We start from the raw sequence: 15,040 nt of genomic DNA, 5'->3' as shown, positions 1-15,040 counted from the left end.
TGAAGTATAAAAATCTGCGGACTTGTATCAGATTCTGGCGGGTTTTTTATGCAGATTCTGGACTGTTTTTTTATGTACAAAAATTCTGGACTGTTTTTTATGCAAACATAATTTTGTGCGCAAAATTCCGCAAATTTTGCTGCAGTTTTATAAGAATAGTTACACATGGATTTCTGTTGGTTTTAGTCAGCCTAAATCAGTGTGGTAAGAAGTCAAAAAAGAGATGAAATCAGTAGACTAACTTACAATTTCATTACAAATAACATAATACAACCTAATATGCAAGACAAACTACATTAACAAGAGAAAGAAAATTCAATCAAGCAACAGTACTAAGACTTCAGACTTGATACAAACTAACTACGTTACTTCATCAACAATGCGGCCACAAATCCAACAAACAATGCACAAGAAGCCAGAAAACACATCTTCATCTTCCTCAATTTCTCTTCTAAGTCTCTTGACTTGATCACTTGATAATTGTTTATAGCCTCCATAATATTCACCTTTTCCTTTAAGTTGACTCTTTCAATCTTAACAGCATCCAATGCCGAACTCAAATTACTGACTTTAACTGTAGCCACGTCCAACTGAGCCTTAATATTGCTTATTACCACCAACGCTCTATCCGGGAGTACTTCGTCGTGCCACTCCCAATACCCACAAGAATCAACCTGTCCGAACTAATCAAAAAAAGAACTTCAAATTTACAGCCATTATAAAAAGAAGTTAACTGATTTGTTTTAAGAATATCTAACAATTATGCACATTCAATAATAAAACTTACATCACGTTTAGGACACTTATAGAATCTTCTTCCTGGATTAAGGATTGTTGTTGAAGTGAAAGTGGGCAATTTCACTGCAATGACAGCTCCACTTGGACAAGTTACTACTTTCAGACATTCTAAATTCCTTTTCGGATTAAAATTAAGACTTACCTACAACTAAAATAAATAAGATAAGAGAGACTTAAGATTCACATAATCTATTGAAGAACCCAAAAATTGAAATAAGAACCCAAAGTAGCCTTTTTTGCTGAACAAGAATTACGGCGGATTGGGGGTATTTTTTATGTTTGAGATTTGTTTTAAGTTATTGGGTAGGTTTGGATCGGGCAGTGGGTTAGTTGTAAATAAATCGGGTAAAGAAAGGGGACATGTTATTTGTTCTTGTGTTGACACGTAGAGGACCGTCCAAACGAGGGATATTTATAAATAATAGTATGACGGTAGGGATTGAGGTGGCCAAATAATATAACGGGGGGCTTTTTTAAACCATTTTTGATAGTACAGGGATATATAAGACTCTTTTCCGTTTTTGGAATGATAAAATTGTTCCATTGGCATTGTCTAGGAATGTTTTTGACCCTTTGTGCAAAATTAAAAAATTAAAATAATTATGAAAAAAACAATATTCATCCCTAAATGAAGAATTTTTTCCTTTTTTGATTAAAAAAACCTTTTACCAAAAAATGACTATATATTAAACTCCGTTTGATAAGTGTTAGGGATTGGTGCATACTAGTGTCACTCAAACCGAGTCTGATTCTATTCACAGTCATATCCCGAGAAAGTTCTTGGTATCTTCTAATTTTCAACTGCTTCACCTATCATTAATATACATCTATTCTATTCATTGCCATTGACTTTGCTTTCAATATAGAAATCAGGCAGCAGAGCAAGTCAGCCAATTTAGAGACAATACAATAATGGAGGACACCACCAATGACTCTCCCCTTGTAAAAGGGGTAGTAATAATCACACTACCACCTCTTGATAATCCTTCTTTAGGCAAAACCATAACTGCATTTACACTCTCTGATTATTCACCACCCCAACACCAACAACAACAAGAACCACCACAACAAAGTCAATCTTCAGTTCCACAGCAAGATTCAACCACTGGCTTTTTTCATGTTTCTTTACAAAGATCGTTCCTTTTTCGCCCAAGAATCGTTCTTGGACTTTTGGGTATCTCTATAATTGCTTTATCATTCTGGTCTTCACTTTCACAAGAGACCTTTCTTGAATTAAGAGATGTGGACCGTGATGATCATAAGAGTTCCAACAGTTCTTTTATTCTTCCTTTGTATCCTAAGCGTGGTAGTGGGTGGAATTCAAGGACAGATGTTGAGATCAAACTTGGGAGGTTTGTGGATTTTAAACCTGATATCGTTACGGAGCTGGTCAGTGATCACGAAAAGATTGCAAAATCTGTGTCTGCTGCTACTAAATTAGACTCTTCTACTAATTTTCCAGCCAAGGGTAATATTCATTTGGATGGGTACGTACGTCTGATTGAAGTATATTTGATACTGATTTTAACTTGTTCCTGTATTTTATTTCATGATAATTTCTGAAATCATTGACTATTCCTCAATCTCAAACTAATTGGGGGTGCATTATGTGAATTTTTGATATCCATTGCATTGGTCCTTTACATATTTAGAGGAATATCATACAATTTTGACTATATGGTAATATAAGTTGTTCACTCCACTTCATAGTAAGAGGTTCTCACTTTTTCCTAAATAATCCTATGTTCTTCGAGGGTAAAATTGGCTGCAACCAATAACAAATACTAGCTTTGAAACTTTATGATTCCATGTAGAGAATTATCAGTTTGAAAAAGCAACTGCTGATTTCATTTTGCATTCTCATATATCTTCATTCACCTTATTGGAGTGCAGCCTCCTAACCCTCTTAAATTGCTTTCTTACCCTAACCATCTTATTGTGGAGGACAGTTATTATGTCGTTTTCATCCTCCTAAACTGAATAATTCACTACCTCGTTTCCCGTACAATTAACAACTGATGTATAAATAATTTCAAGCTTTTCTACTGTTAATCAAATACTTCAGCGTTCCCAGTCCATGTACGCTACAATTTGATGCCATAGCCCAAGTTCATGTAGTGTTGAAAGTTGCAGACTTTCTTTGCATAAGGTGAATATGAACATGTATCATAATAACTCCTTGCTAACTGCACTAATAGTAGTTAATTTCATTAGAATGGTAAATGCATTATGAACCATAATTTGAAATCTTGAGAAGACAGCATTATGGACCAGTAATGCAGTTACTCCACAACTCTGAGAGAAATGTAATCATATGGAAGGCCAAACTTGAACTTACAGCAATTGAAGCAATGACCGGATAAGGATCTGGGGCCTCATATAATTTCTGGTAAATGTTAAGAAAAGCATTTTCCCCGTACTTGGCTCTCTTGGTGAGATTGTCAACCTCTTCTTGGTATCCCTTGAGCAAAGAGTTGAACAAGCTGAACTTGTCTTCATTTGAAGCTTTTCTAAAATCTGCCAAGAGGTGGTAGAAAGAGCTTAAATAAAAGTCGAAGTAAGGGTAAATGACGACTAATGGTAGTTAAATAAGCGAATGGAAAGGTGCATCTAGCACCTCGAGTGCTCTCTGCAAGTTTTCGTCGGTTCTTCTGACTGTTCTCCTGATTTTCAGCTATCCTAAGACCTTGTTCATCCAGTGTACTCCTTTCTTTCTCCAAATCAAAGTCTGTAAAAAAAAAAACAAGCAAATGCGTCTTAAATTGTGCATAAAAAGTTAGCTTTTCTTAGACAAGATAAAAGATATCATGGGATATAGGGATGAATAAATTTATCCACAAACCAAGTCTTTTAAACAAGTAAAGTTCTAGGCTAGCAACACAACTGTAAAGGATTAAGTCAATAAGAATTCATGAAAAATGTACCACAAATAAAATTAAAAGGTCACAAAGAGCCACGTAAGCAGATTGAGCTGTATTCTCCATTACCCCACAGTTTTACCTCATCTCATCCAAACGGAAAAATCTAAATTAGTTAGAATACTGTCAGAGGCAGGTGTTCTTCATGATCAATCACGCCATCAAGACACAACAAAACACATTAGCAAAGCCAACCAGGAAAATGAAGACATTGTAAACACAGCCATGCAGTTTCCTTGCATTCTAAAGCTCAGCTACTTCACTAATACTAAGTGTCTTAAAAGACTGGGAGAGTTTTCATTTTATTGGGTTTTTATTAAGCGGCTTTTTTTTTAATAACTTGACTATTCCACCGAGTACCTGCTGCCTCCCACTGGCACAGGTACCGGTAATTCTGCCCAGTAAGGCTTGGACATATGAAAAGAAATTAGCTAGTTTCTTTTGGCATTTGAACCTGAGACCTCATGGTTTTCCCGCCACTTTGACCACTAGACTACATCTTTGGTGCAAAGAAAAGGAAAATAAAGGTTACACCAGCCGGGATTAAGCTGGTTTATTCAAGTAGTCTAATAAAAGGTTTATAATCATATTGGCAACAAAAATATTTGAGGCTCGCATCGTACTTCGTGGTCTTCTTGTGTGTTTTGCATCTCAAATTATATGCCACTTCATATAAATTAATACGACGGAAACTGCTACTCCTGCTTGTAATCATTAATCATTAGGATTTGATAATTACAGTAAAAAAGAAAGTACCTTTCCAGAAGCTGGCGACAGCAGCAAGAGGAGTAGAAGACGTTGTTGACTTCCCCTTTTCTCTCTCCGGTCCTACTCGCGGGGAATCCATTGTTGATCCACCACAAATTCAGCTTTTTTGCTCTAACAAAAACTTCAATCTTCTCTTCCAATACGGAGCGAATGTTATGAAATGCTAGTTCTACTAGTTTTTTGATAGATCACAGATCTCGAACTTTCATAATCTGTGGTTCCTTCAGAATTATTTTTGTTGTACTCATAACAGAGGGAGACAGGAGTTAACGAAGAAACGGGTCCGGGTCTCCCACATTTGCTATTCGGGTCTTTTTACCACGCCCTTTTAAATTGTTTTAAAAAAATTATGGGAATTAAAATAACATCGAATAATTTAGTTTGTGTTATAAAATAAAGACTGTAAAGTAAATAAATCGAAGACAAATATAGAGTGAGATTTATATTTTCATTCAACTTCAAAATTGATGTACATAGTGAACTGAAAACTCCTCTATTTATAGAAGAAAGGAAGCAGTTGCGAGACTTTTCTTGAGCTGCTTATAAGGTGTCTGCATGAGCTGCTTGCAACCTGCATGTTTAATAAGAAGCTGCTGCAAATCATTTCATTGAGTTGCTTGCAACCTGCCTGCATCAACTGCTTGTAGATAAACTTCAATAGAGTACCAAACGGATAATCTTCTTTAGGAAGATTATCTATAGCGGAGTAATAAATGGACATCCATATTTATAATTATTTTCATAATACTCCTCCTTGGATGTTCATCGAAAGATATTGTGCCTCGTTAAAACCTTATTAGGAAAAATTCAGTGGAAAAAATCCTAGTGAAGGAAAAAGAATACACATATTTAGTAATACGCAATTCTAGCTACCTCATTAAAAACCTTACAAGAAAAACCCTATTGGAAAAACTTTAGTAAGGAAAAAAGAGTACAATGCGTATTTCACCCCCTGATAAAAACCTTGTTCTAAATATTTGAGTCTCCGCATATCAATCTTGTATACCATCTTCTCAAAAGTTGAAGTTGGCAAACATTTAGTGGACAAATCTGCTGGATTGTCACTTGAACGGATTTGTTACACATCGATGTCACCAATTTTCTGAAGATCATGTGTGTAGAATAATTTTGGTAAAATGTGCTTTGTTTTATCTCCTTTTATAAATCCTCCCTTTAATTGGTCTATGCATGCAACATTGTCTTCGTATAATATTGTGGTTTTTTTTATCACATTCCAACCCACATTTTTCTCGAATAAAATGAATCACGGATCTCAACCACACGCATTCCCTATTTGCTTCATGAATAACTATTATCTCATCATGATTTGAAGAAGCAACACCAATAGATTGTTTTGTGAAGCAACATGATATGACAATACATCCACATGTAAACATATACCCGATTTGAGATCGAACTTTATGGGGATCAGATAAATAACCTGTATGTGCATAACCAATATGATCTTCACCACCTTTGTTAGCATTAACAAGATATACAAGTGCACCAATTGCACTGAGATAGAGTATTTCAGGACCAAGGAGTTCCTCATCCTCTTCTGGAGGTCAGAGCGGATCCTTATTCACTTCAAGTGATCGAACACCCATTTGGTGTACTTAATGGGTGCGCTTTGTCCATGTAAAAGCATTTAAGGATATTTTCTGTATAGACAGATTGATGGATAAAGATCCTGTCTACTAAATATTCAATTTGCAGTCTTCTGGAGTTCCTATGAGATTTATGTCATTAACATAAACAGCAAGTATAACAAACTCTGATGCTGTTTTCTTTGTAAAAATACATGGACAAATGCCATCATTTATATAACCTTCATTCATCAATTCAGTGAGGCGATTATACCACATGCGCCCTGATTGTTTTAAATCATACAAAGATTTTTGTAATCTGATTGAGTACATTTCTCGAGACTTTAAATTATATGCTTCAAGCATTTTAAATCCTTCAGAGATTTTTACATAAATTTGATCAAATAAGTCATATAGGTTATGACTTGCATCTAAATGGCATGACATCTTCAGCTGTCTGGACTACAGGTCTAATCCTCACAATATTGTGCACTATATTGTATCAAATATATCGTCGACGATCAGTTTGTATCGGTTCTTAAGCGACATAACTTGTTGAGATCTCATCACTTTCTTTATTTTCAGGTACATGAACTTCTTCTGGAGTTTCATGAAATGTTATGTCTTGGGATCTTCTAGAGCTCATTTCCTCCTTATTATAATCATTTTGATCCTATCCTTTTCAAGGGTTATTACCTTTGGAACCGATCTGTTTACTACGCTTCATGCGTACAGTAAACTTTATCCTTCAGGGACTTTAATTTTAATAGGAGCATTTGCAGCTGAAATATGATATTTAATTTTGGATCAGCAAATGCTTTTGGTATTTGACTTGAATTATGTTCTAAGTGAGGATCATATTAATGATAATTCGATTCAAATAGCATATTTTTCAGCTGTTTATTCCATCCCCAAATAGTAGAAAAACTAACTCATATCCCCAATCTTCTTTGAGAAACCTATCTTTCTGTATTGTGGTAGAGAAATTAATCATATACCACACATCAAAAGTTATTAAATAGTAAAAATATTTGGTTTCTGATCCTAAACCAATTGTGAGGGGAGGACTTATCATATTTTATTAGTCTGATGCATACAAGTGCTGCTGTATGCAATTTAGAAAATCTTAGACCAACACATGAGGCTTTGTTCTCATAAGCAATAATTTAGCCATTAATAGGAGGTATTCAATGCTAAACTAGCTTGTATATAAACCAACATCATCGATATGAACTATCTTGATTTCATAATCTGAAAATTATGCTCTTAATTGAGAAAGGCAATTTCAAATGGCAAACTGCAGGTTGACAATAAACACACATGTAACCATCTCATATATGCATCTATAAGTGGTTCACATGATAGGTGAATGTGCCCATATTCACCTTTTATATATTCCAGAATTCAGGAGTTTTAGTCCCAACTTTAGCTGGTATAATCAATTTATTATGAGAACAAGCAACACAAGAGAATTCTTGAAGAATCTTCTAGTTTTTCAGTATATGCTTATCTGAATTCTCAAATAGCTCATTTAAAAATGACAAATGAAAACTTCAAGTTTATCATGACATGTGCTATCTCTAAGTAAACTTCTGATTTACTATGTCATAAACTTTTGCATCAGTAAACTTCTAATTTACTATGGCTATTTTTGTATCAGTAAATTTCTAGTTTACAGTAGCTACTTTTGCCTCAGTAAAACTTCTGGTTTATTATGACTGCTTTTGCATTAGTAAACTTCTAATTCAGTGTGATACATGATATAGTATAAATTGAAGAATAAGGCGGGTCACTTCTCACATACATATTATTTTACCCTATATGATTGTAGAAACATGAAGATTTTCAATCTTTCAGTCATTTGTAGTCTCAATATGATAGCCATTTGTATTAGTAAACTTCAAGTTTACTACAACATATATTTTGACCATAATCATATAATATGAATGACATATTATTTGTATATAAGCTATTCAAGAGCCTTTATATATTATCCACAATTTAATATTTTTTAGACACTACTAATGTCATGTGTCTTCTAGACAAACAGTTAGCTCTTCAGGAGTTGTTGATACATTTTGTACAATCAATATTGATACATTTTGTACAATCAAATATTGCTCAGATACTTCTGGTATCATGAGAGAAAATCATAATCAAATAAACTATATAAAATAATTATTTAAGCACAAGAAAATACCTCTTCATAATATTTTCCTACTTCAGGAAGAAATTTCAATTGTGTTACTTCTCCAGGAGAAAATTTAAAATACGAAATATTGAGTATATATTTTCTCAATCATATTAACTCTTTTGAAGGTTAATTGTAATATATTTACTTCAAGAGTGTCATGACCCGAACCTGGGGGGCGAGATCGGCACCCAGTGCCTCACCTATCCTTGCGTATCAACTTGCGACTAAGGGACTCTGAACATATAATGTAATACTTTGGCCATGGGACACATTGCAAGACAATTGCGAATGCTGACTAAACATCAATATAAAGTTGGGCCGACAAGGCCGTCATAAATACTACGGTTGGCAAAGCAACAAAATATACATAAAAGGCCTACAAGCCCAACATACTGCACTAACTGATAGGATATGTCTACAAGCCTCTACTGATGGATATACTGTGATCGGAACATGGCCCTGACCTACTCATAGCATATATACATATATACACAAGATGTACATAAAGCTCTAGACCTGGCAACTCCGAAGGGCATGGAGCTTACTGATGGAGCTGAACTCGGACAACACCTAATGAGGAGGTCTACCCATCTATCTGTCTGAACCTGCACGCATGAAATGCAGCGCCCCCAGAAAAGGGAAGTCAGTACGAAATAATGTACCGAGTATGTAAGGCAATATACTGAAAGCTGGAACTGAACTGATAATATAATTACTGAAAGTAACTGAGAGTCAAAGATAATCTAAAGATATACTTACCTGTTGATACTGACTCAACTCTCTCAATATAGTAAATAAAATAGCTGTCCGTCCCTATAAGGCTTGGTATATATACAACTCCTCTGCCGTAGTAGGCTCGCTCATAGGCGCTCAGCCATACTAGGCTCTGTATCTCGGCCAACTGGGCTCGCTCATAGGCGCTCGGCCACAGTAGGCTCGGTATATAACTTACCATCTGATCAGAGGTTGCCCAATAGGGGCCTGCCCATCGATTATAGCTCGATGGTAATGAAAATACTATAATACTGTATATCTAGGCTCTCTACTCTCTTGACTAAAAGAAGACAATACTCAATTAAATATGAAGTCCCGATAAGGAGAATACTGTAATTTATGATACTAGGATAATGTATATAAATTCGGGAATATGAACTTCTCTTTATGCTTCGTTATCAAACAGATGTAATTACGAGATCATGCCAAAATGAAGGAAGGACTTAGCCTTAGCATACCTGGGCCGACTCTCTTGACAATCCCTCTAACACACGTCAATTGCGACAACACATAACGGCGGATCGAAGTAGGGAAAAATCCGTACGATATTCTTGAGAAGGATGCACCGTACTCCCTTATAATTGCAAAATCCCGTTGCTATATTTTCATACGAATTTGTTGAGCATTCATCCATTACTTTTTGTAGTGTAGTATGAACTTGATGAAGTAATTCACATTACTATTGAAAAATCTGATCATTTTAAGTGTGACCCTTCTTTATTTGGTGATTTTAGAGAAGATTTTGTATTAGTGGGTGTGGGCCCCACTTGTGGTTTAGTTGGCTAAAGACACCTCCAAGTTTGCCACCCTTTTCTTGAATTCAAGAGTCATGTTTATTTAAGATATTTGGCTGCCACGTTAATCTCCATTAGGCTTATCCAAAATATTTTAATTAATTACCAATACCTTAATTAACTTGGTAATTTCCCACTAATTTAATAATTAACTAATTACCCACATAATTAAGAATTATCTCAAATTACTTAAAATACTACTCACCTTTAACATACATTATACACCTTAATATCATGGCCATGTAGTACCTTATATGACACTAGTCCATAAATACCGGGTATTATAGCTCGGACCGTATTTTATCCCAAATTATCAAACTTCGACGAAACTCAGTTTCTTCGATTTGCTTACCCTCTCACCTTCACGAATTTACTTATCCCTTGTTTGAAATAGCATAATAATTATAATCCCAAAATAATCTCATTCCCGAGCTTACGTCGATTAACTTACGACGAAACTTTAACGTACAAAAATTGCGGGATGTAACATCTCATTTCCGAGCTTTCATCAATTTATTTATGGCGTAATTTCACGTACAAAGAAATATGGGGTGTAACATTATTCCCCCTTTGGAACATTCGTCCTCGAATGTTGACTGATGCACTTATCATTCTCATAACCCATAGCTCTTGCGAATGCTTTAATATTCTCCTTGCCATTTAGGCAACTATTCTTTGAATAAATCCACGACTTCTAGTTAGAATCCTTCTAATCTCATAACTGTTGTTACCTTCTATCATGCAGCATGTACGTCTCTAACTTTGTATGTGCGCCTATGCGACTCTTCTCTCCTCTTTCCTCCAGCTTTTAGCCAATCTTTAAGCCTCACTTTATGAACATATACTAAATTATAACAAGATGTCCCTCTGGGCATCATTAGATTTACTACATCTAAGTAGGCCATACTATACCATAACTCTTACTTCGATTTATCGTTACTGAGATCTGCTACCAACTCTAGGTTACTCTCGTTGCTTATCCTATATGTATAAATCTAAGTCCTTTAATGCTTCTTCCTTACCGTTTATCTTAAGAATGATTACCTAATCTCATCTCATACTTTGTAACTCTTATCCATCCGTTGTTGATTCACCTTAATATTAATCTGCAATCTACTACTGATAACATGAAACCTCTTACGTAATACATTGTCACTAGGGCTTATGTCTCATTGGAAGTGATTAAACTGATTCACCTGGGGGCGATACTATACTTCCATAACCGTATTTCATAGTATCCCAATGTGATTCACCTTACGTGGGTATTTTCATCCCGTATAGTTCATGAAATCCCTTTTTTCATTCTTCAAATTATTACTTAATCGAAGGCCCAAACGTCATCCTTTATCTTTCACAATTACACCCTCATTCTACTACTAGGGCAGCATTCCATCTCTTCTAAATGGTATTAGTCTTAGACTTCTTTGAGTTCATTCAGGCTATACAGAACACTCTATAACTTAGGTAAACCATCATCTCTCTTGTTTTCATGGGCTTAATCCTAAGGACTTATCCATTTTCGTCACCTTCTTACTTGCCTTTTCTTATCCTTACTCCTGTCTTTCTAAAACCTTGTCGCTCTACCATACTTTAGCTTGCGATCTACATATATCTATCTATATTACTTGTAACCTCCCTTCAACTTGCTTTCACCATAGACTTCCTTATGTTATTCTGGATATCAAGCGAGACATCGTATTATCTCCAACTCTTCTTTACTCTCTTGAATAGATCTCTCGGTGCCTAGAAACCATAGTCTAGAAGATATGCCACTAATGATACTGCTATCATTCCTGGATACTGAATCCCAACGCTTCTAGCCCTCTATCTGAAGTATGGATTATTCACAACCTTCTGCACCTGAGTATCTCGTACGTTGTTCATCTTTACCTTACTTACCTTAAAATCTCGCATCTTATCTTCTATCTCTTTCATAACCCCACTTCCACATAGGTATGATTTACGTCCATAACTTGAAACTCTATTATAATACTTGCACCTCTGGCACATACGCAATCTAGTGGGAGCTTCATACTGACTTCTTATGAGACTGGTACTTTTCTAATTGGCTTTATCGTAGAGCCGTTATAGAATATGGTTGTTGTTCTATCTCTCTTGCACCTCTGATATTAAGATTGATTCTGCTATGTTCTCAATCATAATTTCTATAATTCTCTGGGTCCAATAATCAGACTCCTGATCTACTTATTTGATTAAACTCTTTAGTTTCCTCTTTCTTCTGATCAGCCTTCATGTAGGCTTAAGCTATCTTCCGATCTACGGCTCCTAGTATTAGTTATTACTTTAGCCTTTCATGGGCGCTATGAAATATCCATGATACAATCTTCTAACAATTCAATCCTTTGTCTATGCCCTGAGCTCAATTCTTTCTTTTAACTTATACCGGAGTCTTCTACGGCTGTATGAATGTCAACATATATGCTGCATGGATAATACTCCAAATTATTATGTGTGTTCATAACATAACTAACTCCGGATCATTAATCGAATAATTCTTTTCGTTCCTTCTCAACTTTCTTTAAATGCAAGCAATTGCTTTTCATGGTTGTTCTGCCACTTGTTCCGTGCATACTTAACTTATATTAGTGCCCATATATATTGGAATTCCATACAACTCATATAATCTTGAATATCACTTCTGATTTTTACTTCTCGTCCATTAGCCACGGTAGGTGCCACTTTCTTATGGAGTGCATACAACGTTGTTGTGAGACTGTTGTTATAAGATCACTTCCTCTTTAGGTCACTGAGCTTAGGTTGAAGCCTTACTCCTTACTTCCGCAGCTAGTCTTTCATTGTAGTACTTAGGGAGGACCCTCTGATTCTTGTAATGTTGCGAGCTTGTTATATTGTATACCCGAAGAAGTTTTCGATGTTCTTACTCGTCTATAAATATCCGCAGTTACATACCTCTGTGCTCGTGCGATTGCTTTTGAAATGAAGTTTTGACTGTCTTCCAAGTGGCATTCTCTTTTATTTCCGTAATACTCATACGATACCTTTAACTATCCCAGCTCCTATCTGAATATTTGTCAAGGGTTCTGATGTCATATCTGCGAGACTAAATTCCCCATGCTGGGGTTCACTATGTTCATCTTGCATGATCTGCTGATTTGTCGGTAACCTCTTGTCTAGCCATGACTAGGCTCTTCCTGAATTAACTACTAATTACTCGTTGACCCATTCTCATATCAATATCCCGCAAAATCTTTCTTGGGTTATTTTCTTTGTCCAACTTACCTCTTGCACTGGCTCCTTATTTATCAATAACATTCCGGGCAGGAACCCTTATTTCCTTTCCTTGATGTCGTGCTTGCATAATATTCTGGAATCGTAGCATATCTATAGGATTCGGATAAATGCAATCTCATTCCTTTTTTATTTTTATCGCATTCTTCCTTTGCCATTCCATAATTACTAGAACCACGTAATTCTGACTTAATGCCACATCACTCCATATTCCCCCCTTTAGGGGCGTACTAAGATTTAGAGCCACGACGATCTACCTATAGATGTTTTACCCCTTCCTCTTTGGCATCTTTTCACATCATCGATGACCTTTTCCTTCCTTGTAGTAATCCTTCTATACTAAGGATAACAAAATTCTTTATCCACGAGGGTGACACTTAGTGTAACTGGCACACATAGTCCCTTAAGCTTAACTTTGCTCGCATTGCTTGCTCTAGGGAAGCGTCTTCCTGAATGACCTTTAAAGGTTATTCTTCTATCGTCCATTCTGTTATCGCTGGAACGCAATCTCTAAAATTTTCACGATGCCGACTATTATCAAATCACTTAGTCCCTAATTCATGCTTAGTTTATCTTGTTCACCAGTCCATACTGATTTATATTACTCTGGGGTCTAACTTTTCCTCCTGGTAATCACGTTAGAGTCACGAACTTATTTCTCGAAATGAGGATATGACTTTATGGCCTATTCTCTTTTGTTGCCCCAAGGCCTGTCACCTCTCGTCTCTTCCTTCACTTGACTATAGACTCTGTAATACTATCATTTTTTTTTGATTTACCGTTGTCATCCATGTATCACATCCTACTCATAATGCTTCATTAACTCTCTTCTTATTTCCCTACTAACATCTCTGTCTATCATTTTATTTTGAAAATTCCAACAAGACATTCTTTTGCTTTTAGCTCCCCTTGCTCCATCCCCTGGCTCTTCGGGTTGCCTAACATTCTTTCTCTACTAGGGATGGGAGCCACACTAAGGTAATATTTATCCCTTCAAGGCTTCCAGTGCCTATCTTTGTAGTACTCATATTTGGTTATACTATTTTAGAGTACACCATCTGGGTGTCTTACAAGGAGATCTATTAGCACATTCACAATATCCTTTGGAATGTCAGCTAACGCTAACAATCCATCCAACATTTTGGGTTACTTTAACCCCAGCTGGATCCTGATATCCCGTCCTTCTCTTAAATTATATTTGTTGGCTCCCATGGAGCATAACTGAGATGGGTGTGACTAATTGTACATACCTCTATTACAATTGAAGGTAACTCAAAAATGCTTATATTTCTCTACTTGAATTGTAGATACTATTAATCTTCATTAACTAGTTACCTCGTACCCTTTTTCACCTTGCTTCTTTTACTTGCTGAAACTTGTGTCAACCTTCCGATTCTCTTATTCCTTTTTACCGTAAGAGTGGATAAACATTCTAGCCTTAGGGATCCTTATCAAGAAGCTTACACGTCTTAGTACACACATGATCTGCTGAATACCTCATATTTATCCATCATAAGCATGATGCAAAAATCGAGTTCCTCTGACTCAACTCTTTCATAGCTATATCTCTTACCAACCGCCCTTCTGGATGTAGGCATCGTCGTATTGTGAATAAGATAGAGTTTAAGAAATTGAGTTCTATAACTGAGCTCTACCACACGATCTATAGTAAGAAGAAAGAGTGACAGTCCTAAATGCACTGTAGCCTCCTGCTTATAAGTGTGGTGCACGACACACCCATAAACAAGACTCTACTAGACACGGCTTGTAGACTCCCTAGGATAGAGCTGCTTTGATACCACTTTTGTCACGACCCAAACCGGGGGGGGGGGGGCAAGACCGGCACCCGGTGCCTCACCTATCCTTGCGTACCAACTTGCGACTAAGGGACTCTAAACATATAATGTAATACTTTGGCCATGGGCCACATTGCAAGAC

At 36.2% G+C, this 15,040-nt stretch overlaps 2 protein-coding genes across 5 annotated transcripts in view; one reads left to right on the top strand and one right to left on the bottom strand.

Annotated features, from left to right (window-relative positions):
- Nucleotides 1–233: 233 nt before the first annotated feature.
- LOC104095903 (protein CASP-like) lies at nt 234–4,742 on the bottom strand. 4 transcript variants are annotated; one of them, XR_686205.4, is made up of 5 exons: nt 4,473–4,738; nt 3,416–3,526; nt 3,137–3,315; nt 788–861; nt 234–683 (listed from the first exon to the last, which is right to left on the bottom strand). XR_686205.4 is itself a non-coding variant. In XM_009602146.4 (4 exons), exons 1-4 carry the CDS (start codon nt 4,561–4,563, stop codon nt 366–368), a joined length of 699 nt encoding a protein of 232 aa, XP_009600441.1. In that variant the 5' UTR covers nt 4,564–4,742; the 3' UTR covers nt 234–365. The 4 variants fall into 4 exon arrangements, 2 of the variants coding, with proteins under 2 accessions (XP_009600441.1, XP_009600442.1); XR_011408886.1 differs by having other exon boundaries at nt 508–683; nt 788–946; XM_009602146.4 differs by lacking the exon at nt 788–861 and having other exon boundaries at nt 4,473–4,742.
- LOC104113472 (aspartyl protease APCB1) overlaps nt 1,538–15,040 on the top strand; it is a 77,918-nt gene continuing 64,415 nt past the window's right edge. The window contains exon 1 of the mRNA XM_070177870.1: nt 1,538–2,285. Coding sequence (XP_070033971.1) covers nt 1,711–2,285 — 575 coding nt within the window. The 5' untranslated portion in view covers nt 1,538–1,710. The remainder of the gene's footprint in view (nt 2,286–15,040) is intronic.

The sequence above is a fragment of the Nicotiana tomentosiformis genome, chromosome 6 (assembly GCF_000390325.3).
Source record: "Nicotiana tomentosiformis chromosome 6, ASM39032v3, whole genome shotgun sequence".
NCBI classification, from domain to species: domain Eukaryota; kingdom Viridiplantae; phylum Streptophyta; class Magnoliopsida; order Solanales; family Solanaceae; genus Nicotiana; species Nicotiana tomentosiformis.
This window is presented reverse-complemented; position numbering and strand designations above follow the sequence as displayed.

What these genes read in the sequence shown, in the direction of transcription:
- LOC104095903 (XM_009602146.4), bottom strand. Translation starts at nt 4,563, where the DNA reads ATGGATTCCCCGCGAGTAGGACCGGAGAGAGAAAAGGGGAAGTCAACA. An exon ending in TGTCGCCAGCTTCTGGAAAG is followed by an intron (nt 3,527 to 4,472) that starts GTACTTTCTTTT and finishes TTTTTTTTACAG; the next exon opens with ACTTTGATTTGGAGAAAGAA. An exon ending in ACTTGCAGAGAGCACTCGAG is followed by an intron (nt 3,316 to 3,415) that starts GTGCTAGATGCA and finishes ACCTCTTGGCAG; the next exon opens with ATTTTAGAAAAGCTTCAAAT.